Here is a 26,487-nt window from a genome sequence, read left to right on the forward strand (position 1 = left end):
TTTGCATTCACTCCTCATGTTCCTGGTTGCTGATTAAAAATTAACCCTTTCATACCATTTGGTGTCCTTTGCCTGATTACTCTGTAGATGGGAGCATAGGAATTTTAATGACATTTGAAATGAGTTAGACTTCTTGTTGCTGAGTTTCCTGTTTTGCCTGTGGTTTAAACTTGGCTGAAGTCTTGCAGACCAAATTTTTGTAAATTATTGTGGAAGACTCATTTTCCTGTAGCAGAGTGAGCTGTTTACTAATCACAGGCTTGTTCAGCATGATTTTAGCTAACTGTCTGAAAGGTATGTGGACAAGATGTTTCAAACTGAACAAAAAAAAAAAAAAAATCAGTCTCAGACCTCTGAGGAGCCCTGGGAAAGGTCTGCTTCCTTGGGTCACTTACTTTGATTCTGCCCTGAGTGTTATTATGCTTCAAGAGCATTGGATGTGCAAAGTGCTGTTGGATTGAACCTTGCTTGATTTGTATTTGGATATGACCAGCTTGCCTTGAGCATAATGCTTGCTAGCACAGACAAAGCATTGTTTCATAATACCATTTACAGAAGAATGTTTACATTGGGATATGGATGTCTCACTGTGGTTAAGGTCTTTGGTGTAGTATTGAAATATGTATTCCCATGCTTCATCCTATATATCAAATAGAAGTAATTTTTTGTGCTGCTTTGGGGTCATAGCAGAAATCTGTGCAAGAAAAACCATGTCCAGGTCTTTGGCTGAAGAGAATCTATGAACTTTCAGTGTGGGTATAATTATTTATTTTGCTTTGATTTAGAAATTCAAGAAGTTTAAAGGCAGTAGCTTGTGTAAACATGAGATGGCGAAGGTGTAAGTAATCATTTTGGTGCTTGCCTGGACCACTTGGCACTGATTTTTCTGTCTAGGTTGGGTTTAAGTGAGTGGTCAGCCCTAACCCAGTGGGTTACAGCTGAAGGAAAAGCTGCTATGTTATGTACCTGCTCTTTGCTGCCAAGAAGATGCTCCATTGGAAGCATTAACTTTGGCCTGAAATTAGGGGTGGCTGGGCAGGAGGAGAGCAATGGATTAGTGGGGAGCAGTGTACTTCAGCCAAAAGAAGCAACCATTTTCTGCTTCTCATGCAGAAATCAGACCAAAAATGAAGAGTAATCAGACCAAAAAGAGGAATATATTTGACTTGTTTCTTTAAAAAAAAGAACAGGATCTGATCCTTAACCGAAGTCTCACCATGATGCTGCCAGTGCTTACTTTTTCTTCCCCAGTAAGAAAACTTGTATCCCAATAGGAGGAATGAATTATGTATGTCAGCTTTAAGCAATGCTGTATTAGGGAATTTTGTTCTTTGTACTTTAGACCAGTGTAATGAAAAGTTAAATATTAATATGTCCTCAGAACTTTTCTCAAATATTTGTAATATGAGATTTAATTTAAGAGGCAGTGAACAGAGGTAGGATTTTTACATTTGGCTTTTGTTATCATGCCAATAATTAGAATAGTCCAAGCAATATAAATTAAATGTTACCAAGTAGAGAGACAGTTGCTAGATAGCATCTGGGGACCTTTTAATATACAGAAGTCTTGGAAACTGGGGCCTCAGACATCTATGAGATAGTAGAATGGCAGGGATAGAGATGGCTGCTGAATGCATGCACCCATGCTTGAAATGCCACTTGTTTGTCTCTCTCAGTGCTGAAGAAGAAGTGGCAATTATTTTGTGTGTCTCTTCCAGCAGTCTCCTCTGGGACTTAACCCCACAGAGACTTGTGAGAAATTGTTTGATTTGCCCTTCTGACACTTTGTGAGAAGGTCACCTTTATGGCTTTCACTCTCAGAAAGTCTTGGTTGCCATGACCCCCTTTCACTTTGTCTAGGTAGTCCCAGTGTTCACATACATTTTAGGCCAGTAATCTCCCAATAGACATGCTGCCATGTCCCCTCTCTCATTTTTTTGTAGCTCCTGATAGGGAGAGGCAGAAACTGTATTGATGTGGCTTCTCATATTCAGTATTTTCTACAAAGGTCTCCCATTCTGGGATATGGTCTTTGAAGGTTACGAAGTGCATTAATAATGCCTTCTGCCAAGGAGAGGTGACAGATTAAGCCTGGCTCACATCTTTCCATGTGAATGATCTGCAGTGTTCTTGTGCCCAGTGTGCTGTTATTCACAGGTCAAATTCCTGCTCTTGGTACTGAATTGGTAATTAGTAGTAAATTGGTGCTTGATGTAGTTTTCTGGAAGTTGAAGCTGTGCACAGATGCTTCCATTCTGAGATGATTTAAGGCCTACACACCCCTCTCTATGTATGCATACACAGCTGATTGTTGTGTTGATAAGCAGGGCTGTTTATCTTCCTCGTTTGAGAAATTGATATTTGGTGCCTAGATAGCATCCTCTACAGACTTCCTTATTAGATTCATAACTAGTGGTTCCACACATATTTTAGCAAGATGGGCCAAGACTGCATTTCTGACAAATCATTCCTGGGGATGGAACAAAGGTGTTGTTTTTACAGCTCTTATATTTAAGTAACAAACTCACAATTCATCCAGTTACTCACACTCCTGGCTAAATTCAGGGGATTCGTGTTCTTGCTGCACTTGCAGTATTAGCACTACTCTTGTATCATTAAAGGCACTGAATGCTGCTGATCCTAAAGGTTTTTTATAACCTAGACAATTCTAAATTTCTTTGTCAGCTGCTTCACACTCTTGGTGTGCATGAACGTGATCTTTTGAACGGTTCCTGGATCCATGCATATGTAGTACTTATCATTAGCCTATAATTAACTGTAATTATGTATGGAGATCAGCCCAAGCCATAAAATGTCGATTTTAGATATTTACTATGCTAATAAGATTTGGTGAGGATAAAGGGCTTGATTTTTTTAATTTTCACTTTCACAATGGTGTGACGGATCCTTAGCAAAAGTGTGGTTGAAATTAGTGGAGCTGCAGTTACCCTCCATACTACAGTTTTTCTTACTGCAGATTGCTACAGGCAAGGCTCAGGCCCAAAAGGTTTTGTCATTGGCATAGTGAAGCACTGCCTCAGAGAAGCTGAGATGTAGAAAACAGGTTGCAGCAGCCCTGAGAGGTAAGTGTGCCCACAGACATGCCAGAAAGTGTTTTGAACTATATGAAAACATTCGTGATAGTTATTCACTTGAGGGCAGTTGTACAAACAGTGCAGGTGGGATTTCTGCTGAGGAAAGGGGAGTATTCACCTTTATTTTGATGCTGCAGTTAAATTCCAGGCACAAGTACTTTCCAGGTGTGCACAGATGTGCTGTGTACAGTTGTATCGGGGAGTGCTGTTCAATAAACAGGAAACCAAGTGTAGTGTTGCTATGCTAACCCCACAGTCTGATTCTAAATGCTTTACTGAAAAAACCAAACCAATTAAGTAATACTGGAAATGATAAAATGGGTTGAATCTCCTCTATGATTAAGGCTCTGCATTAGCATTTAACTTTTACTGGGGAGATAGCTTTTTTTTTCTTTTTTTTTTTTTTCTTTACTGTCTGTTTACATCTGGAAACAAATCTTTCATGTTGTGTAAATAATTTAATCTTTATTGCTGTTACTGCTGCATATAATGTGTTGATACCTGCTGGCTAAGTAGAGCAGGAAAGGATGGATACATTTATGCATGGTACTATTTATTGTATTTAATGGAAATGAAAAGTGAAATAACAGGGAACACCACACTAGAATTTTTATTCTTCTTCATTTTAGAACAAAGCATCAGTGTTGCAGGACTTCAGTTAATCACAGTCTAATAAGCTGGATACACTGAAATGTTCCCCTCTCCCTTTCCCCCTGCTGTAGTGTTTTAATGTGCTTTGCCCTTGAGTAGAAGGCTTCATTTTGGACAAGTTTCTTTATTGAGGAAGGGGTTACAAAATGATTTTGAAAGTTTCTCTATCCACAGTTCTGGTATAAGAGCATGGAGGAGGATGAGGTGAACAGGAGTTCTGTAGTTAGAATGGCTGCTGGATGTCTCACATCCTCACTTCATTGTTTTCTTCCTAAAACCACTCCCATACTCTGGAAGTTGACATTACTGTGAAATATTTTTAAAGTTTTAACTTTCTGAAACATGTTGTAAGTTATCTTTTAAAAAGGCACATTAGCACAGAAATGGAGGAATTGCAATACTTGTCTGCATGACTAAAAATGCTCAGAATTTAATCAAGTGCTTAAATGTGTCAAATAAAATTATTGCCTCTACTAACATTACTGTCCTAATTGTGAAGAAAATTGAAGCCAGTTTGTTTACTGAGCATGTCTGCCTCCTGCCACAAGACCCCTGGAATCTGTCTGCTTAGGGAAAAAGCAACCCAGCATGTTATTAGATAATTGCCTCCTATTGAAAAATAGATATGAAGTGAGTGAAGGAATCAATTATGCTTCCAGATTGGACTGTATACAGTTTTCTGTGGTTTATATTACTTGATGTATCAATTATGATTGCATATTAGGCCTCAGTGTTAAAACATTACTGGACTGTATTGTCTGACTTGGCTTGAAGCCCACAATGTCATGTCTGCAAGTTGTGCAGCTCATTGTTCTAGGACACTTCAATAGTTTCTGGTTATGAAATGTGGCAAGAGGTGGTAAAAGCATGCCTGACTTGGCTTAACACGATGTTCCCAGCAGGAACATCTCTTTTTCCCTTTTATTTTGGTTATGTCTTAATCAAAAGTTGATGGGACAAATCTTGCCTCGCTGTGCTGCCTGATGTGGGTGTCTGACAGCCTGGTGCTCCCTCTGTATTCCCAGGGCAAGCTGGGGGCAGAAGAGTGCTAACAGAGGATGGCATGGGCCATGTGAGATTAGAAGCACAGCAAGCTCTTGTTTTCCCTCTGAAGATGGTCAGAGCTGCATGTCTTCTTACAGAGTTTTATGGCCACAAAAGTCTAACTTGAAGCTGATGGTCTCCATCCCTGCTGGGGCTCAGGTCAACACCTCTCCTGAAATATTTGTCATCCAAAATGCTCTTTGTTCAGACCTTTGACAAGGTTTGAAAACCAGCTAGTCTTTAATGGTATAACACAGTGCATGTTGTTCTGTGGATCAGTCAAATTTCCAGTTGTAATACGTAGAGCAAAACTGTGGCAAGAAGGGCAGCAGTGTCTGATGTACGTGTGTTGTGTGCTGATGAGCATCTGCTCTAGGAGAAACAGAAGAGTTTGGCCAAAAGCTTTAAAATAATGTATTTTAATATGAGGTTCCTGTGTACATCTGTGTTTAGGCTGAGAGAGGCTCAGACATTGCCTCTCAGAGGTGCTGATTATAGGAATCCATCCGACTGCTCCCAGTGATCAGAGGTGCAGGTATCTGGCACTGCTGAAAATTGTGTTGCTTTGGTCCCCATGCTTGAATTTTTGTGCACCCAAATTGAGAGTTGTTGCATAACAGCTTTTATAAGGGAGCTTTTATTTTCAGTAACTTCCAGAATAGAGACAGGATTTAGCTCTTGGACAATTGCTAGGGAAAGGAAAATCAGGAGTTAAGTAATAACACTGTCTAGAATCCTAAGATCTGTCAGAAAATCTTTCCTTGCTGTAGGTATTGCAGTTGCTTTCTGCTAACCAGTGTTGCTAACCTGTACTAATTTCAATTTCCCCCTGCAGTAATGCGTAGAAATCCATTTGGGATGGACATTTGCTGTCGGAAAGGATCCAGAAGCCCTCTCCAGGAACTGTATAATCCCACCCAGGTGAGTCTCTTGTGGCTATAATTAAGCTTCCCAATCCAGCATACAAATATAGTCTCTTTTGATGATATTTTTATCTGTTTTTCTTATTTACATGCAACAGCTGCCTTCATTCGGGAGAACTGATCCTGGAACCAGCAGGGTTTAGCTATAACATTCTGCAGTTTGAGTTAAAAGCTGATTTTTAAAGGCTTTTAGTGATCCTAATGATGTGGACTCCTCCAAAATCTTTTCTGAGGTACCCAAAAGCCTTAAAAGGGTATACTTTTTAGATCTAGCTGGAAGCCAAGGCACACAGAGTGGCAGGGTGGGGTGAGAGAATGAGACATGATCTACATGAGACAAGGAGTGCAGTAGGACTGTAAATTGAAATAATAATGTGTGAATATCATTTCTGTGACTTTCAGGTATCCAGCTGCCTTTCCTGTTCTGGTCCATGGCTTTTATGGAGTCTAGACAAAGGCTATAGCTCATGTTCTTCCTTATACTATGTGCTATTCCACCTGACTGTCTTGATGGGAGCTTAGGACCTCAGAGCAATAACCTCAGTTCCTGCTTTTCTTGTGACAAGCAGCATAGGAAAACTACCTGAAATTCATGCTCCTGTTTGCTCCTCTAGATCAGTTTATTCCCTACATGTGGGCTGAATTGGCACATTCAGGAGAAGCATTTCCTGTTGGCAGCTGAGAGGAAGTGCTGCCATTGAGAGAAAATGCCAGCTGACTATTAAACATATTTATTAAAGTTTAACAACCGCCTATTATATATTTATCCATCAATGAATACATTGAGTTTTACTAAATTGGCTATTAGGGAAAGTGACTATCCCAGTAAATCTAACTTGTTAGATTTAACAAGGCAGTAAATGTTTTAAATACTATTTGATTATGAAGAGACTCACTATATAGTGTGCAAAACGAAGTCTGAGCGATTTAAAGTATTTACATAAAGAATTGACAGCAGCCCAAAGATATGTGATATCTGTTATGTAGTGCAGTAAAGCTCCATTTGCTCATTAGTGTTGTTTTTATGAGCACAGGCTGACTTTCTAATTCAGTTTGAATTCTGGGCATGGCTGGGAACATAAGTTTGTCACACTATTATACTGCCCTTTATTGACTATTATGGGAGCCAGCATTGCATAAATGGAAAGCACACACAGAAGCCCTGAAGAGGAACAATCCAGTGCTGCAAAGGAAAACTATTAGCATTTGCAGGTCAGATTTAAAGAGTCTTGGCAGATGCTCCAGAGAAGTGGGTAAGGGAGAAGAGACTGGCTGAGTAATTAGTCTCTCTGGGGTCTGCTGCATGTCTGTCAAAACCTTTTGCCCTTAAACATTATGAAAGGCCAAGCTGTAGGAAAGAAACACCCCTATCCACTGAAGGGCCATAATCCCAGAGCCATTGCAAACTTGGACAACTCAAAAGATTTCCTGAGCTTCCTGAAGCAGGGGACATAGCTGGCAGCCCCTTCCTTTCTGTGTGCCCTGACCAAGTGAACCATTAGCATCCCTTTCTGGGCTCACCTGAGCCAGCCAGAAAGTCAATGTTTGAGGAAGTGTAGCTGATATTGAACTGAAGAGATTATGTTTTCTATGCAGAAGTGTTTCCATCAGCTTGGTGATACCCATTCGTATCAAGCTTTTAATTTTTATTTCTTTGTTTTTAGTTGGTGCTTGATTTTCTTGGAAGGGGCTTTGCATGCTGCCCTCATTCCTAGAGGGATGTGCAAATGAGTGTATGTAATCTGGGAAAACAGTAACAAGAAAAGGCAGTGAGTAGAGGCTGCCAGAGAAAACAACAGACTGGAGATGACACCTAGAATGCTTCATCAACTACATGGCTCACCTTTTTTTTTTCCCCATTTGTTCCCAAAGAGATGTCTGTCTCACCTTTCTTAAGGTGGCAGATTAGAGACTGGTGGGTATTTTGGCTTGTTCCTCAAGAGTTCACCTGTACTTGCAAAGGTGGGGGAATGGATATCAGCTCCCTTGTTTCCTCACTGAAGCAGTTGCAATCAGCCATTTGTAAAGTCAGCTCAGAAGTCAATATATGATAAATATGCAGGAAGAGAAGGCCAGGCTGGATGGAAGCTCTAGTGGGAGGTGTCCCTGCTCATGGCAGTGGAAAGGAGATGATCATTGGGGTCCCTTCCAGCCCAAACCATCCTTTGATTCTACAAAGACAAAGAATGGCCAAAATCTCTCTTGGACTAATCTAGATAATGAAAACAGTCACATCTTTAACCTCTGACTATGAGAGCCTGTTGGCTCCTGATGCTGTGAATCACTTTTCTCTCCTGGGTGCCAGTGGCTGTGTGTGCTATCACAGAAACTCTCTGGCACTCAGTTTAGCTGCCTCAGAGCAGCACTGGAACTGATTGAGCAGATATTTGTAGTTCAAAGTAATATGTGTAATTTAAACACCAAACTTAGGCACTGAAAGATGCCCTGAAGCTATGGTTTTGGATTACTGCAGGCTGGGTGTAGCTGTGATTTTTTAAGGGTAGGAAACTTTAAATTTGAGATGTATTAAGAGCCCATTCTGCCTTGCATTCTGCGTGCTCCTGGCTGTTCCCTGCCTGGGGAAATGAGAGTTTGGCCATTGACTGAAATAGGTGTCAGATAGGGTCAGTACTCACTGGGATTTTGGATGTTGTAGTTTAACATGAATCAGGTTTTTCTACTCTGTGTTTAATATCAAGTTGCACTGCCCTCATAAAACCAGATGCAGACAGGTTGATTTACACCAGCTGAGGGTTTGACTGTTATTTACTGTGTTGACATATAACAGCCTCTCTGATCCTGGCCTGTTGTTTCCTTCTGTGCAGTTACTTGAGTTGTTTGCAGATGCCATCATTTGACTCTTGAATCTTTTTTTGGCCTGGTGAATGATTGTGAAAAGGAAAGAGAATGGGAAGAAGAAGAGAAGGAAAAAAAATAGTAAAAAAAAAAAAGGCAGAAAGGAAGATTTGGCTTCAGGAAATTCAAATATAGCAATAATCTGAAGGTGGCTGAAGGGGTGATTTGTAGGAGCTGAATGTTAGGATTGCAGATGTTCAGAGGGCTGATCATAATTGTTCCTGTGTTGAGTGGAGAGAGAGAGGACAAATGGGTAGAGATAGCACTTGAATCAGGACTTGAGCAAGTGTCCATGACAAAGCCCATGTGGTATGTGTGCCTTAGCTGGGTGTCTGGCCTTGTGATCATTGTAGAAGTAAGAACAACACATTTGCTCTTTTGCCTGTGGTAATAAAACAGAAAATGGGAAGTGCATTTGTCTGTGGACAAAAGATTTCTTCTCTAGGGCTTTCACTGCAAGATTTTTCATGAGCACTAATATACCACGAGGGAAAGAAAAGTTAATATAACTGAACTGGATTTTCCCTGAGTAAGTGGATTTCCAGGCTGTGGTCTCCTCATCTATGGCAGGCAATGTGCAGCACCTCTCAGACCCTGTTGTCTGTTGTTTTGTCTTTCATTTTCGGGGGAGGTGTAGGACTAAGCTGCAGAGATACCAGTGACAAACTTTGAGGGCTGAAATGGATTGTTTATTTAAAGAGTTTATTAAAAAGCCACCTAATTATAAATGGAAACAGAAGATTCAGACACACAAAAAATAGCAAAGGAGAGAATCTAGATATAACTGAACCCAGATGAAGAGCCCTGCAGGAATGTGATACGAGCTTGCATTTTATCTTTGGTAGATTTTGTGGGGTTTTTAGCATGTGAAACCCCAGGAATTTAAGAATGTGGATAAACAAATACTTGCAAGACATATTCTTAAAAGACAACATATACAGCTGTGTCTTTTAATTTACATGGCTGTATACAGCCCCACTGCTCCAAGAATAACAGATAATTGTGGGTCAGCCCATGAGCTGGAGTCACCAGAAGTGCACAATTGGGTAACACTGCTCACACTTTCATGGTTAACACTGATCTATTTGGTACAGTGAATGTGCTACTGAGTTACAAGAAGTTTCAAACCAAAATAGACCAAATGTTAGAGGAATGGGAAGCAATTGAAACTTTAAGGTTAGATTTTTGTCTTCTAGTTGTCAAGATTAACATTTAATTCTCATTAAATGCAAGTAGCACCATTGCTTAGTCAAACTGTCTAGACTTCTGAGAGTTGCACAGAAGAGAGAAAGTTCTGTATCCATCAGGATCCAAATCCAAGGATGAGTTTGTCTCAGTTTCTAGTTTGACATTGTCTAACTTTAATTCATGAATCAAATTGACTGTTTTGCCAAAGGTCATGATGTTTGCCATGCTACTTGCCTTTGCAAACATTTCTTTTTGTTGAAGGGAGATATTTCTAGGTGTCTGCTTTTGGTGTAGCTGGAGCCAGGTCTAGTGATCTGCTAAAACTGGCGAGTCAGAGCTGCAGACCATGTGCTTGTTGCCTTTGTGCTAAGAAATGTTATTGGACTGGGCTGGTGCAGTCATTCCAAAATGACCCATTTCTTTTATTACTTCTATTTTTTGTCCTCTGCCTCTCTCCTTCCCACCAGGAGAAGGGAAATAAGTGAACTGTTGTCTAGCAGACAGTGTTTATACATCCTCAGTCACCTCAGGCCACAGATGCTGCTTTTTGGGGCTGCCTTGTGATTATCTGTGGCTTAGATTGCCTGGATAGCACCAGCAAGTATCAGCCTAGTTCAGCCCACATCACTCACCTGGGTTGTAGTTTCCTATCTTCAATTGTTTCCACTCCTTAGGATGACTCTGTGGGCATTCCTGGAAAGATGTTTGTGGTGAGCTTTGTGGTCTGAGCACTGTGCACACATCATCCACAGCACTTAATCAAAGGCTCCAATGCTTAGGACCTGGTATTTCTGTCCTTGGTGAGCCTGAGGCACTGAGTGCACTGAGCACTGTGCAGTCTGTTTCAGTGTGCTCTGGCTTCTCATTCTCAAAAGCACAAAACCAAAGAGCAGGATGAGAGGTCCAGTTCACTTGGTGGTTTGTCTTCAGCAGCAAGTGACCTGACTACAAGAAAGATAAAAAAAATCACTACAGTCTTCCAGAGCACAGCCTGTGGGTCATGAGCATCCTGAGCCTGACTTTTGTTTTTGTCAGCTATATCATGCAAGAAAAGCCTGAGATGACTGACAATTACTATATCAGTCAGCAAGGGGAGAAAAAAAAGTAGATTTCTGGAGTTACTTGCCAATTCCACTAAGACAAAATTATGCTATCACTGTACACCAGTGCTATCCATTATTTTTTCTCCAGTTTTCATGTAGATATGTTATGGGTTTCAGATTTCTTTCTTGAGACAGCCATATAGCTGTCCTGGGAAGTGAACTTTCTAATATGAGAAATAGTGCAGTTTTTCTGAAGAACAGTATGTTAGAAGCTATTGATGCTTTGCAACTGAGTCATAAATATGCATGTGTTCTTACTGAGGGCAAGAAGTGGCCCAAAAGTTCTACCAGTGCTGAAAACATATGTTGTGTGATTGATGCTGATCTTTGTAGGCAAATCTGTGCAGATGATAACAGCATGGTAAGTACAGCTCATAATCACAGTATTTGATTGATCACAGATTAAAAACTCCTTAATGGGAAAGGCACAGAGTGGAGACATAAGGAAGAACAGTTGATGTGCAGAGACAAACTTTAGGTACCTACTCCTGTTGGTAAACAACAACTTCATATGTAATTAGGCTCATTTGCTGCAGCAAAATGCCTGCTGATGAAAGAGGAGATAATTGATTTACTCTGTGGATGACTTCTTATGCAGAGACATTACTTACTGTCATGCTTGGAAGGCATAAAACAGCAGCTGGCCTGGGATGAAGTATCACATTAACCTTAGCAGAAAAATTGCACTAGTGAGAATGCTTTGTTATTAATTACTGATTAGAAATGATAAGAGCTGGTTTTAGATGCTGAGGAAATGACTTGGGGAGGGGAAGGTTTCAGGTATGGTGTGCTTCATAGATCATTCATTGTGACATGATGGATACCTTTGTAAGTCAAGAGGAATTAATCAGACAAGTATGTACAGTAACTACCAGCTCTCAAGGCTAGAATTATCCCCAGGACATGCTCATTCAAGTTCCTGCAGTGCATTGGGATGAAGTTTTGGGCACCTGTGTTTAATAAAAGACTTGTTACCTGCATGAAATGAAAGAAAATACAGTCTCACTCAAAGTAGCTCAGATTTCCCAGACAGAAAAAGAAACAGCACCTCTCTTTAATTTCTCCAGTCCTTGATTTGTATTTTATTATTTTGAGACCATATGAGTTTTACTACAAAAGATTTCTGGAGGCATAAAAGTATGAGAGGAAATGTTTAATAATATAAGAGACATGGCCAAAACCAAAAGGTTTTATGTGGTGGAGGTGAAAGAGGATAACACAGCTTTCAAAACTATCTGTATGCAATGTGTGGGCTCTCTGTTAGACAAGCCCTTGGCCAGCTGGGTGGAGAGAAGACCTGGACTCGAGCACTCTGACCTGGTGCCTTTCAGTGGCTTTTTGTGTTCAGTTGTCTCCAAAGCAGACCACGTTGGTTCAGTCAAATGCTTGCTCTAGTAATATTCAGATGGGCCACCTTGCCTGCCTCTTTCTCTGCATGAAATTCCTCATTTTTCCTCCCCATTTTTATGTTTTGGGCCAGAAAAGCTGGGTAATCATACTTCAGAATGCAGGGGGATATGGCAGTTTGGGGGAAGCAAAGGGCAGTGGGAGGATGTCAGTGTTTGCAAATAGCTGTAATGAGCACAGATTTCTGCCCCTGGTGCCTGCAGAGCAGTGTCTCCTTTCTGTCTGTGCTCCAAGCACCAGCAACCATCCAAGTGCTCCAGCATCACTGGCTAAGTTGCTGCATCCCAGTGTTTTCAGCCTAGACCTTGTAAACTGCAGCCTCTCTTGCTTGTTTCTGGTGCTGGGAGTTTTGGGGCAGCTTTCTCCATTGTGTGAAGAAAAGCAGCTGTGTTTGGTTAAACATCTGCCTTCTTTTCCCTGTGTTGGGTTTTTGTTTTTTTTTTTTTTAGTTGAAGAGGATTCTTAACTGCAGCAGAGTTGTAGCCCACTTGGGCAGATGATCTCTTTAAATTCTGAGAGCCCAGCTGTAACCTCTCTCTGCCCTGAGGGACCATAATGTATCCCAAAAGATGTAACCACAAAAATCAGGGAATGCAGGCACACATTACTGGTACTTGTAATTCTTATTTACTTTAATTTTAAGATGGGACAGAAAAAGTAATTGGTAAATTTGCAATTAGTTTCAAGAGATTAGATTCCCCAAGTCCCATTTTTGCTGACTCAACTGTATCTGATGCAGAAGTTCATGTTCTATAAAGTGGCCTGTTAATATCCATTGATACTGTATGTAATGTTGATATATAATATTAATTCACTTTTCCACTTTGTACAATATAAATTAACCTCAGAAATGTAATGGGCTGCAACTTATAAAAGCTTTCTTCAGTAAAAGTATAATAATTTTCTTATCTGTTTATGCAGAGAAATTCAGGAATGTTTCTCTGTGAATGCCACAGACATAGCAAGATTAACGTACTGCCCTTTGAAAGATGTGGCTGCAGGAGCCAGTGTGTTTTTTGGGGATTCCTTCACTAAGGAAATTCATGGTACTGTGGGGACATAGGTTGTAGTGTTTTTATACAAGTGCATAAATCATCAAATCAAGCACAGATTATTTAAGGACACTTTCTAAGGACCTTTTCTTTTAGTTGAAGTTTGTAGGGAAGTGTAAGGTGGGTCAAGCCAGGTGCTGCAGTCCAATCCATACTTAGTGCACTAGAAGAGGTGGTTTCCCCTGCAGTGAGTCTGCTCTCCATGGTTATGGACAGGACTGAGCAGAAAGGTCAGCTGGAAAATACAGAATTTGTGGATGGCTGAAAGCAGTTGGGAGTTTGGGCTGCATTCTTTCAGTTTTAGTAGGTGGGAAACACTTGGCTGGCTTGGAATTAATCTCACAGGGAGGTGTGTGTGGGCAGTGATGGACTTGAGGTGATGCAGTTGAGCATCCCAGACTGGGCAGGTCATGTACCCAGGTGACACAGTGCACAGTATCTTCAGTCTCTCCTGCTCATGCTGTCCTGCATTCTGAAGCTAAACAGAAGAAATGAGCAGGATTTCAGGCTGGCAGGCTCTTCATTAAGCCTCTGTCAGGATGATCTGAGGATATAATAGAGTAACAGCCACGGCTCATCTGCTGATCTAGTAAAACAAGGAGAAAATTCTGCCTTGCAGACAGTCTCGTGGCATCAAGCCCTTGTGACAGCAGTAATTAACATTTCACTGAATCCAAAGTACAAACTGGAGTGTCCTGGGCTATTCCTGCCAGTGTTCAGGGTGCTCTCACAGAACTGGGATCCCAATCCCTGCAAACAGAGGACGTGTTTCCCCCTGCATGGGAAACACCCAGCTGCTGGTTGTTGGAGTTGTCTTATATTTGTTTGTTTAATCATCAGAACATTGGTTGTTTGAGTAATCATCATCTGGGCCAGCCACACTTAAACTGCTTTTATTCACTGGTTTTCAGACCTTGTTTCTTACTAATATGGAACAGGTAAGGAAAGAAAAGCAAGAAAAAAGTATTTTTACAAAGTAATACCTATGCAACATTTGAACACAACAACAAAAAAGTGTTTGTATTGTGTGTGTCTTTTTTTTTACTCTACAAATAACATAGTACCTATCACACTGAGACCACTCAAGGGTATAATTCTTGATTTACTTACCTGTTGAAGTTGGATATTCTGGTGTGGATGGGATCTTCTATTTGAACCATCCCTATATTCATGAGGCAATGGCAAAATGTGGGAGGCAGAATGGAAACAAATTATATTACTTCCTTCACAGTGATTCTTTTGTGTAGTTGCTTTAGAGGGAGGAATGGCTTTGTATTCTAGGTTTTCCAGCATGCAGTCAGTGTAGATGTTTCTATCCATTTATAACTTTGGGAGAAAAGTGAAACCTGATCTATTGAAATTTGATGGCAAAACTCCTAAGGAATAAGGAGGCCAAACTTGGAGTTAAAAGATCTCATCCAGGGAATCAGAAAGAAGCTATATTTGTGAGGGGTTTTTTGTCTGTGTTTTCATCATTCCACACATTCTATTGCACCAGAAAATACTGAAGGCCTTATGCCAAAAAAAGATTTCCCTTTTTTTTCCCCCTGGTAGTGACATAATAAATACAGCCAAACCAAAGAGAGTTGGAAAATTTACAGTGCACTGAAATTGATGTGCATTTCTGGTGCCTGGAAAATCCAGGAAGGAGTGTTCCTTTCTTTTCAACCTTAAATCACATCTGAACAGTATTCTGAATGTTGTCCAGCACGGGACTATAAGCAAAACATTACATCCACATTTTAGAGGAGCAGTAAAAAATCACAACGTCCCCACAGTCAGATTGCCTGGCTTCACAGCAAATTAGCAACCTCTGTAGCTATCAAATTCATGCCTTAATATAAATCTTTTCTCCCTGTAGATGTGGGCTGTGTCTTAGATCATTTAAGACAAGCATCTGGGGATTAGTAAGAGGAGGTGAATATTAATTCAATTAGAGGACAGAAGATGAACATACAAGCTGGAGTGGGGAATTGACATCAGGAGCCCGAGTAACAAAGACATCTCTGTAGCTGGGAGAGGACAGTTTCATCTGTTCAGGTCAGACTTGGCTTTTGCCTTGCATATATTTTACTTATGAAACAGTGGTTGAAGGAGTTGTATTTACATAGCAATACAGTCAGTGTCATATTTTGTGAACTAAGCCTGGCTGACAGTAGATGGATGGAAGATCTGGAGAGCAGCTTTTTTGGAGTGGTAGCTTTCAGTTCATTTTGATACATTAAATATTCATAAAAAGCTCAGCTGAAGGAGAAAATAAATGTTTAGTTGAACCAATAAAGAGAAGCTGAAATCACTGGTACTTCTCCAAAAGTGTAACATCTTACCTAAGGTAAATTGAATGAAGGTTCATGTGGGGAAGGTGAGATATGCAATATTAGGCACTGGTTTCTTTCTGTAAGAAAGTGCCACTGATACCTCTCTGTAAAGTAATAGCCAAAAGTCAGTATTCTAAGCACAGGAGAAGCTTTTTTATTCTTTTATTTCCTTAACTTTGGACCTAAAAAAGCATATCCATGTGATTTCTTATTCTTAAATGCTATGTATTTACAGGCTGGAAGCAAATCCTTTCATACTGCATTTTCCAGGCAGGAGCGCACTGTCACTATGGGAGTAAGCTCTGGATCTGTAGGCTTTTCTCACCCCTTCTATGACAGTCTCATTTGTGCATGATTTTCTCTTAATCTGAGTCTTCATCTGAAGAGCATGGGCACTCTGCTCAGCTCCCTGCCTCATGCACAGTCAGGAGTCTGCAGAGATGCTTTTGTCTCTGTCCCTGTGCAGTTTCTAGCTCAGGTGGGGCTTGGACTCTGGCAGGAACTTAGGGATTCTGGGGTAATGCTAAAATCAAAAGCAATGTGCACATACAGATGTGTGGTTGTGTGTATTTGGTAGGTAAAGTCACACACAGACAGCTCTGCATGGCAGAGTGAGGGAGCAGGACACACAGCGAGCACATCCAGCTCCCAAACAGCCTGGTGGGCTCAGGTACTCTGTGCAGGGTGTCTGTAGGGATAGGAATGATCCTGCTGCTTTCTCTGCAGCTGCCTGCATCTTCTTCATTTCATGTAAACTTGGGTTAATAAACTGCTGCTGAATTTGCAGCTGTATGCAGAGGGGTAAGGTTGTCTCCTTGCCAAGACCTACTTCTCTGTTCTTTCCATTCCTTCCTGCCGTTTCCTCCAGCCCTGAAGTCTCCTTCTCAGCCTCAGTCCTTTTCAGGCTTCAGCTCTGCTCAGTCTCCCTTTCCCATTCCTACTTTTTATCTTACAAAAATGAGTACATTTTTTTACATGAAATTCCTGTACATGTTTAAGGTCATGGCTTTGTCAGAAAGTGATGGAGCCACACAGTGAAAGAATGAATGGGAGACACTTCTCCCTCTGAAAATTACACTCTTGTTTATTTGTTCATGTTAGGCAACTAGTGCAAAAACAAAACAGGTAAAAGAAAAAAAAAATTATCTGTTTGCTGGTAAAAATAACATGAAAGTGTGTCACCAGAGTAATGACTGGGATGCTGAGATGTAAATGCATTGAAGGGGTTTGTTTTCAAAAGGGATGTAACAGATCTCTCCCTGGTCCTGCTTGCAATCCCTGAATCACACAGGCTCTGATCTGTCACGGGAAGATTGGTGGAATCTTCAAGCATCACCTTTGTGCCTTGCACAAAGTATCATGTGCTGCTCCTCTTTGAGAGACCCACTTCAATTTTTCACTTGGGCTGTTAAGTGAGTTAGTATATAAAATATTGACACTGAAGGAAGAAAACTGCCTTTTTACCCAAGTGTAAATGATCTTGAAACAAAATACGTGGGATAAAAGAATGATTTCTTAGGTAGGTTTAATGAATAATTGATTTTTGCTTCTCATGACATTATCGGTGTAATTAAATCTGTGGCTAAAGAAGTAAGACAGAAGGTATCATCCACTAAGACACTGAATCTCTTTATCCCACCACTGGCAAAGTACTGTCATCTGTTATTAAAGGCTCTCCTGCAGCAGTGCTGGTTCAAGATCTGTCATGTCATCACTAACAAGTTGTTCTTGTGTAAGTACCAACATGATAAAAATCTGCTATCCACATCCAAAAATAACCTAAATAAGCTTCCTTCCCTGCTAAACCTGCTCCTGTCTTTGCAGGCTGTGCACTGAAATGATTCCTGCTTGGTGCAGGGTATGTGGATATTGGTGTGTGTTTCCAGTTGACCTGTCACAGAACTATGGGTGGTCACTAACCTGGGTCACTCACCAAGCCCCACCACATGGTTGCTGTTGTGATTTCTTTTGCTCTGTTAGAAACTTGGTGAAAATTCAGGCCAGAGGAATAAGAACAGGGGATAGGAAAGTTGTCTGAATGCAAATGGGCTTGGCCAGTGTGTATATCTTTAGGAAGCATACTTATATGGGGCTGTGGTTTCATCACATGGGTTCTGTCTTGGAGAAATGGGGCAGGGAGAGTAATTGCAGAGGCCAAGCAAGGATAAAACCAAAGGCAAGGGCTCAGTCTGCAATTGCAGACACTGAAAGTGCATTGATTCAGAAATTGAGAGTTACATTACACTTGCCAGCTACTGTTGCTTTATTTTGCAAAATTAACTCTGAGAAGCAGTTTTTTACTTTCCTCCAAATAACATCTCCTGGATACCACAGTGGTCTTCTTGAAATAACTCACTCCCTTGTGAATCCTCACTGTCATGCACATTACCCTTAATCCCTTGCACAGTGAAGTGCTAGAGTGTGTTTCACTGCTACAAGTCCACATGGAATAAGAAATCTAAATACTGTGCAGTGTGGTGGGTCAGCATGTAGGTGATGAAATGGCCTGATGTATTTTGAAAGTCAACAGAGATCTTTTTGCATGTGTCAGAGCAGCCCATTGTATCACACATAAGAGGAGTCTCATTCAGTGGCTACTGAAGTCAGCAGAAAGACTCCCCCATGGCTTAGTTCGCCTTAGGGACAGTCCTTAGTTTCAGAGACTTAAAGAAATGCTGCACTCACACTGTTAGCAGCCCTGATTGTGTTGTAAATACTGCACTGAGTGTTCCTGGAGGACTCCTTTTGCTCAGCCCTTCGTGCTGCAGTCTGTGTCTCTGAGTGTGGCAGCACGGATGCTTTCCTTGGATCACCACCTAAACCATGGAACAGTGATCAGCACCACATCACAGTCCCTGCAGCATGGCCTGGCAAAGCATAGTTCTTGTTCCTGCTGTGTTCAGCCCTGCCTGGGCTGGTTTGCACCATAGCTCACCAAGCATCCCAACTCTGGCTCTGCCATTAGTTCTTTTTGTCATCAGATCAGTTGTGTCTCTGATACTTGTAATGCTTGTAGCAGTGCTGCCCCTTTATCTGTTTCTGAGGGGCACATTGGTGGTATGATTGTTGTCTGCATAGTGTTTTGATAATGAGAAATGAGAAGTGTAATTATTGGTTACAAGATCAATTGTGCATCCACCAAAACCTCATCACAGCTGCCGTGTGATGTACCTCTTCAATTCTTCCCTTACTCCAAGGCATGCCAAGTATTTGCTCCTTTCTATAATTATCTAAGATGTGCCTGTTTGATTTTTCTGACATTTATCTTTGTCACTGGAACCTCCACCAATATATACTGAGTCTGTGTTCATCTAAATGACTTCAGGGAGAGATAGTGTTTGTGTGGAGGCCTTTATGGACCAAGGGCAAACTGCTTTCTTGTGCACAAATATGAACATGAGTGTGTGCATGCCCCAGCTGCTGCTGAAGTCTGTGAATTGGGGATGTGCTCAGTCCTGCTAACAGATTTTGTACCAGTCTTGGAAAGGGATGGTTTTGTATGCCCAGTGCTTCATTATGCATCCACAATATGCATTAGTAAACCTGCATTTTGATTCCACAAGATGCACTTGCATGACTGGCTGTAGACTTTTCTGTACTCCAGCTGCCGAGCTTTGAGCTGAAACAAGTATTTCTCAATGGGAAGAGTAATTGTTTCAGCTCAGAATTAAGTGGCTAATCATTAGGAATTCAATTGGCATGAAATGCACAACATTAATCACGATGCACTAACGTGCCAATGATGTGGATGTAGGGTGTGTGCTCCACTGAAATTCACTAATTGATATATCTGGTTTTTATTGAAAAGGATTAATGTGGGCTCTGTTGTTAAGCAGGATATGGGAGTGCCAGACCTGCAAGGATTTTAAAGAGACTGCCCTGCTGTTCAGGGCACATGTTAGTGAGGGCTGAAACCCTCAGAAGGGTACTTTTTTTTTTTTTTTTTTTTTTTTTCCCTGAAATCTGATATTAAAATTGACATCAAAGATGTATCTTGAATAAAGTACTGTCTCTACCTTGAGTATCCCTTATGCCTTGACAAGGGAGTCCCAGCTTACAGCAGGAGTAGGGCACAGAGGTGCTCGTACTTTGTGTAGCTCTGATCCAGTGTGGAGGGGGGCATTGCCACCTGCCTGACAGCTCTCACCAGCAGCCTCAGCCCCCAGAGGCAAGGGCCAGCTGTGATCTGTGTCCCAACAGGCTGCACAGGACCTCTGCATCTGAGTCCCAGCGCCAGAGAGCCAGAGCCCTGCCCCTGGGGCTGTTCTGCACATTCTTGCTTGTGTTACCCTGAAAGGTTTTTGATCTCTCTTCTGAAACTAGTGAAAATATGATACTATAACATAACAAATGTTGATGAATATTAAGCTAAATAACATCTGGCTTATTCTAAATAACTTCAGATAAAATGTTTCTGTTTCCTAGTGTTATGGAAAATTCCTTTCTTGCTAACCAGCAGTTACTGCATGTCTCTGAAACAAAAATATTCCTTGTGTTCGTTTGCTTTTCAGCCACGTGAACTCCCATGTGGAGAATTTAGAGAGTCTCCTATGCTTAATTCCCGAGGGCACAAATGTAACCAGTTCACATATCATTCTTCAATTATCCTTTGAATCATCTGCCTTCCAACTCTCCTCAGTTTCTGTGAAATACCTTTCTGACTACCTATCAAAAAAATAGTACATCTGTTCTTCCAGTTCATTTCCCTAAACTGTAATCAGGCACTGTCTGTGCAGTAAAAATGAAAAGGAATGTCTATCTGGAACAGCATTCTTCACTTTTATTATTGGAAAATGCATTAATATTCCCTTATCAAACATATCCATTTAACAAATCATTCCATTTCCTTCCATATTCTGCTATTTTTAAAAGAGAAATGCACAGAAAGCCACTCTTTCTTGATCAGAAAGGCCAAGCTTGATTTATGTCTTATTCTTGTAGTTTCATGAAACCTAAAAATAGATAATGGTAAATAGCCTATTGACCTCTCACTTTTGTTGAAACATAGCTAAAAGGTTATAGACCCTTACTAAATCTGGTCTAAGCTGCCATTTATATTAAGGTGGTGGAGCACAGAGTATTAATGGGAGTTATATTTAGGCCTAGGGTAAAATCTTGTGTGTCTTAGGTTGAAGTCTTTTTCCAGCCTGGTTACTGCAATTAGAAAAATGTGTGATTAATCCAGGTTTCTGGTGGTTAAGTACTGGGGACAGGCATTCAAGCACTTTAGAAAGTGCTTCCTTTTCTGTCCTTGCTCAGAGGAAAATAAACAAAAGGAGCACTTCAACTACTCGACCTGGAGACTTTTTTTTTTTTTTTCCCAGTTGATGTGGAGGCTTTATGAAGTTCCTTGAGGAGGGAAGGACTGCAGCCCAGGTGCCTTAGTCTGCCAAATCCAAAGAGCATCATTCTGCAGCCACTCTGCCCACTTTCCAGTGGCATAAGGCTTACAGCAGGTTCAGGGCAGAGCAGGGTTGGCCTGAAGCAGCCACAATTGGGTGCCTTCTTGTAGGTCCTTGCAAAGCAGCAGTGATATCCAGATGTGTCTGACTGAAGTTTGCTTTTGGACAGATTCCAGCTGCATCTTTCCAGGCAGGATCTGTCCAGCTGCAGGAATTGCTGCTGTCTGGTCCAGCTGTCTAAGGTATGAAGAGAAGGGGTGACCACCCACCTTCCCCAGCAGCAAACACAGGCTCTCCAGGGCTCCATCCTGACCCTGTGTGCTGGCACTCAGGAACTGATGCAGTGCTGCACCAAAGACAGCTAAACAGTCCCAGGGGAACAGAGGATCTTCTTCAGTGATGGCCAAGCACCACTAAAAAGCTGTGCATCATGCCTGAGGTCTGTTTAGCTCAGGAAGAAGGGGAATGTTTGTTGGTTTTAAGGTAATTTGATCATTAGAGAGAGCCATTTGGTGCTGATTTTCCCAAAAGAAATACCACCGGTTTTCTGAGATTCCCAAGTGCCCTGGGTGTTAGCACTTGAAAATCTCACTCAGGAACTCTAGAAGGCAGTTAAACCATTCATTACATCAGTCTTGGTGGGCACCCAGCAATGGTAAAAGCTAGGCCCAGGATTCAGGACAATCAGCAGCACCCAGGGTGTAGAAGGCCTGTACACAGCTGAGTTGTTATGCTGGCATGTGAGATGCTTGGTCAGATGAGTGCAGAAACAAAGCACTCAGCTCCTGCTCAGTCAGAGCCTATAAATATGTTCAATTAAGTGAAGACAACTGTATGTTCGTGTTCAAGGCAGTATTCAACTTCATGCAGTGTTTGGCTCCATTAATTATCAGCCTTTGACTGTTCTTGCAAGTGCTGAAATCCCAAGGAAAACATAAGGTCCATTAAGGCTCCTGCTTTCCCCAGGCATACAGATAGCACACAATGTGCAAGCACTAGGATTCCCAAGCTGTTTTTTTTAGTCTTGAAACATCACATGTGTACTTATTTTAATGTCTGTAAAAAAAAAAAGAAAAAAAGCAAAACAAAACAAAAAATCCAGCAGTTGGGGGAAAAATAAGATTGTGGTGAAATTAAGAGGTTTTTTGAGCACTAGCATCTGGTAAAATTTAAGATCCATGATTATTCAGTAGCTAAGGAAAATAACACCATGGCAGGGAAAAAAAAAAGTCCTGCTGATATGCCCTTTTAGAACAGAGCTAACATCAATAATTCTTGCTCTGTGCATTAAGTTTTAATGTGTAGACAGGCACTCTGTGCATAGCAGGGTGTCTGTGGAGTCATCAGTGAGAGCTAATAAATGCCTGTCATATGAAGAATACATTACAGAGGGAGCCAAGTTAAGTGAATCATTTAGTTACCATTAGTCATTTTTCATTAATATTTTTAACTGTAGTATTATCCACTATGCATTAAGTAGGATAGAGAGGATAATGCCTGTGATGTACTTTATCCTAAAACCAGAGATTTCTTCCAAAATTGTGTGTTGTTGGTGGGGATCAGGATGAACATTTCAGCTGTGGTCTCAATGGTGTCTTTTTTTATTTATTTAAGGCTACAGGAACCCAGATGGGAAAGGAAATAATTTCATCACATGGCTTGGCATTAACCAGCACTGGCCATTTACATTAATGGCAATTGAATAGTAATAACTGTGCTGGAAATGGAAATATCCATAAGCATGTTTAATACTGGGCATTAAAAATAGCACTGGAAAGGAATTTCCACAATAGCAAATGCATTATTCAATCCCATGTTTTCTGTTCTGGGATGTGCATCTGCTCCTGTGATCCTGTTCAGCTGTGACCTTTGGAGCTCAACCAGACTGGGACACTGGGGACAGAGGTGGGAGAGGAGAGAGCAGGGAGCTGTCCATGACCCTGCAGGTCCTGCTCTGGACACTGCTGGGCAGGACTCCCTTTTCTGACACATGGATCACTTGAGGGCTGGATGAAGCTGGGGTCCTGACAGTCACTCAACATGGAACAGTTACAAGAATAAATGTGCTGGATCTTATGCTCATAAATTTTTCCCCAGGATAATGTGCTTCTGCCACTTCACACTTTTTCCTTTTTATCTGAGTTTTTGTTTTCATTACTGTCTGTTCCAAACTCATGGATTCTGATTTCTATATATAATAATAGCATGGTTTGGCATACATGTGAAGATGTATCCTTCCCAAGACATCAAGCATTTAACAGATAGAGAAAGAGGTACACACTTGAGGTGTGATATGAAGGCTTGTTAGCATGGATTTAAGATTACTCTCAAATTTGCATAATTCTTGACTTACATCAGTAATGTTCCACTTCTAAAACTACTCTCTGGTAGTCACAGAGGCTCCAAGGAGACAGAGAAGAAATTAAAATAAATTTTAGAAACTCTTACAAATCACTTTGCACAGCTTTTTCTCAACTGTGACAGAATTGAAAGTGAAGTTTGATGGTTCGGTATCTCTGGAAGTTAGAAAGGGATGTTGTAATTCTCTTTGGAAGAATGAGATGCTGCCTTTTGAAGCATCAAAAGCTTTGGTCTCTGCTTTTGATGAGTTGTGAAATATCAGCTCCAAAACATGTAATTGTCTTGGAACTAAAATTTGCACATATTCCAACTCATGCTAATATTATCCAGTGGGAAGTGAATTTGCACTGTAGAGGTAAATATGCACAATTTTTATTTGTGAAGTAAATTACTCTTGCTACTATTATCTACATTAAGTGTCCCAAATTATTTTATTCTATATGTTCCAAAAGTAATTTAGTCGTACATGTGGACATGAATTTTTATTTTCTGAAGGATGTGGAACTGTCAGATGTGGATTTAACCACAAATCAGAGATGTTACTGTTCAAATCAGCATCTGTTGCTGTTCCCCTGGGACAGGCACACAGGCAAGAACAGTATCCAGCCAGCAGTTCCTTGCAGTAATTTTCTGTGACTGAAGTAATGCTGTGTCTGGAGGACCAGAATGTGTGTCCATGGCAAGTGGGACTGCAGCCACAATGTTTGTTACCATGTGCCACTGAATGACTCCTAAATTCTAACACTATATTTGATACAGAGCTAATCTTTGTCTTTACTTCTTGATTTTAGAGTAAGGTTCACAGGGGTGATGCAGAGAGCCCCATTCAGGTACTGTTGTATGAGCACTGTGGCCCTGTGGGGGAAAGCAGTGATTAGGACATGGCTGTAAATCTGTAGGGAAGGTAAATTTAGGAGATGCTACCAAGCAGTAGCTGATTTGCATATCAGATGAATCTCAGGAAAAGTGATTTGGACATATAAATATTCCACCTTTCTGGGCTGTGTCTGTGGCTATCAGCACCAATAGCTTCTTTAATGAGTAGAAATATTTCACTGTTTCACATTCTCCAGGGCTTAATTTTTGTAAGTGAACTGCTGATTCAGTTCTACCTCACAAAATAACTCAGTTTGGCAATAATTCAAGGCTAAAAATGTGAGCTGCAACTGCCTGCTCTTTATCAAGCAAGCAATTACACAGAACAGTGCATCATTCCATCAAGCAATGTTTAAATTCTTCTGGTTGTGTTTTAGAAAGTGATGTCTCCTGGTTTTGCTTTTGTTCTTTGGGGGCTCCCAGTTTGGGCTGTGGGCAGCCCCCTGCAGTGGCTCACTGGGATAGTGTTTGCTCCTGGCCCCTGCAGGCTTTGAGGGGTCAGGGCTGGTGAGGAAATGCTCATGTGTTCTTCTTGTTCCTGAACTTATAGATCCTTCAACCAGACTGAATCATCTGACTGGCTCTTGATCTGCTTTCTGTGTTCTTTCCCATTTAGCAGTCACAAAGGTTTCACCAGGACTCCGTTTTACCAGTGGCTCCAAGGTCCTTTGTATATCAGATTCATACTTCATATCTGTGTCATTTGTACTTCTCCAGATCTTACATAGAGAACTGCAGGGATTTACAGAAGATCCAGATTTTTGACCTTAAGACTGGGCCAGACCACTTTGTCATCAAAGACCCATTTAAGATCTGCACATCTTAAATTTGAAAGCAAGCATTTGTCTTTGTTCAGCACCAAATTTTGGTGGTGTTGATATTGCTCACTGTATTCATGTAGCCAAGCCCACCCTTGGCTTGCCACTGATAAGGTAAGAGGGACACTGAATTCAATGGATGGGATAGTCTGGAGATGGTGAGAGGAGCCTGTGCTTCCCCATGTGCTCATTTTTGAAGCTGTGGTGCAGGACAGAGGTGAAGATGTGTTTTCCAGGACTGCTGTAAATGCTTCAGGCAGCCAGCACCGTGGAGAATTTCAAAGTGCAATTCTGACATAAAATAGCTGCTGCACAAAAACGTGAAATATGCAGGTCCTGTGCTCTCAGCTGATGCAGGGAAGGGCTTCTTGAGTTTCTAGTTTTGAAGCTCCATTTGGGTTCTACTGGAGAAATTTTTATGTCTTCCTTTTCTTCCACACCTCCCCCCTTCCCTCTCCAAAATGTAATGAGAAAAAAAGGGTTCAGTGGCCCAAATAAAATCAACAGGAGGCTGGTGCAGGCTCTAAAATTTCCATTTTGTCTATTTTTTCCCTTGTTGCCAGTGTCTCAGTGGTGGAGTGCTATAGCTCGGCTCAGCTCCTTGTCTTCGGTGTGCCAGTAATGGTCTGAGTCTGAAATACCTTCAACAGGATTGTTTGATGGTGGAAAAGGAGAAATAGGGCATAAGCTGGGAGTTTTTTAATCAGGACTGATTCTGAAGGGTTGTGAACAGTAAAATCCTGCAGGAAGTCAGATGTTGGAGCTTGGGCTGTGTTTTTAATCACTTGGCATTGTGTATAAATAAGCAGGTTTGTGAAGTAGAGTGGTGCTGTATTTGCATGAATGCTTTTCAGAACTAAGGCATGTTTCAAAGGAAGAAAATTGTTTGTAAAAGCCTCATGGTGGTTTCATGATTTGGATTGATATACAGCGATCACCATTAAAAAATTGAACATTTACTATCAGTTCAAGGCTAAACTCAGAACAACACAGAATTTCCCTGAATTTGGAATATTTAATGCTTCTGCCAGTTGAGACACTGTGATCTGATAAGCAGTGAATCTCTGTAGATAGCTGTGTAAATAATATCTAAGCTCACATCAAAAACACGCCCTTCATAGATGATTGTGTATCTTTTGATAAAAGCCTTGAAAAACACTGGCAGAATACCATTTCTCTTGCTTGGTTGTTTTTCCTTGTTATTGCAGACATCCTAGCAAACCCAAAATGGAAGTCCTAAAAATTGCATTATGGTGTCAACCCATGTCACAGCCCTACAACAGTTATTTTATCATTGGCAGCTGCTTCTGTAAGTAATGACTTCTAAGCTATACCCCTACATTTGTGCAGTAAATCATATCTTCTAAATCAGTTTAAAATGGAACAGAGATGA

The 26,487-nt window shown here is 41.1% G+C and overlaps 1 protein-coding gene across 2 annotated transcripts in view; it reads left to right on the forward strand.

Moving 5' to 3' along the window:
- CHST11 (carbohydrate sulfotransferase 11) overlaps positions 1 to 26,487 on the forward strand; it is a 189,107-nt gene that overhangs the window by 96,969 nt on the left and 65,651 nt on the right. For both annotated transcript variants that reach the window (XM_056482348.1, XM_056482347.1), the window contains one exon: positions 5,626 to 5,711. In XM_056482348.1, the coding sequence (XP_056338323.1) occupies positions 5,626 to 5,711 (86 nt within the window). The remainder of the gene's footprint in view (positions 1 to 5,625; positions 5,712 to 26,487) is intronic.

Source organism: Oenanthe melanoleuca, chromosome 1A, assembly GCF_029582105.1.
Source record: "Oenanthe melanoleuca isolate GR-GAL-2019-014 chromosome 1A, OMel1.0, whole genome shotgun sequence".
Taxonomy (NCBI): domain Eukaryota; kingdom Metazoa; phylum Chordata; class Aves; order Passeriformes; family Muscicapidae; genus Oenanthe; species Oenanthe melanoleuca.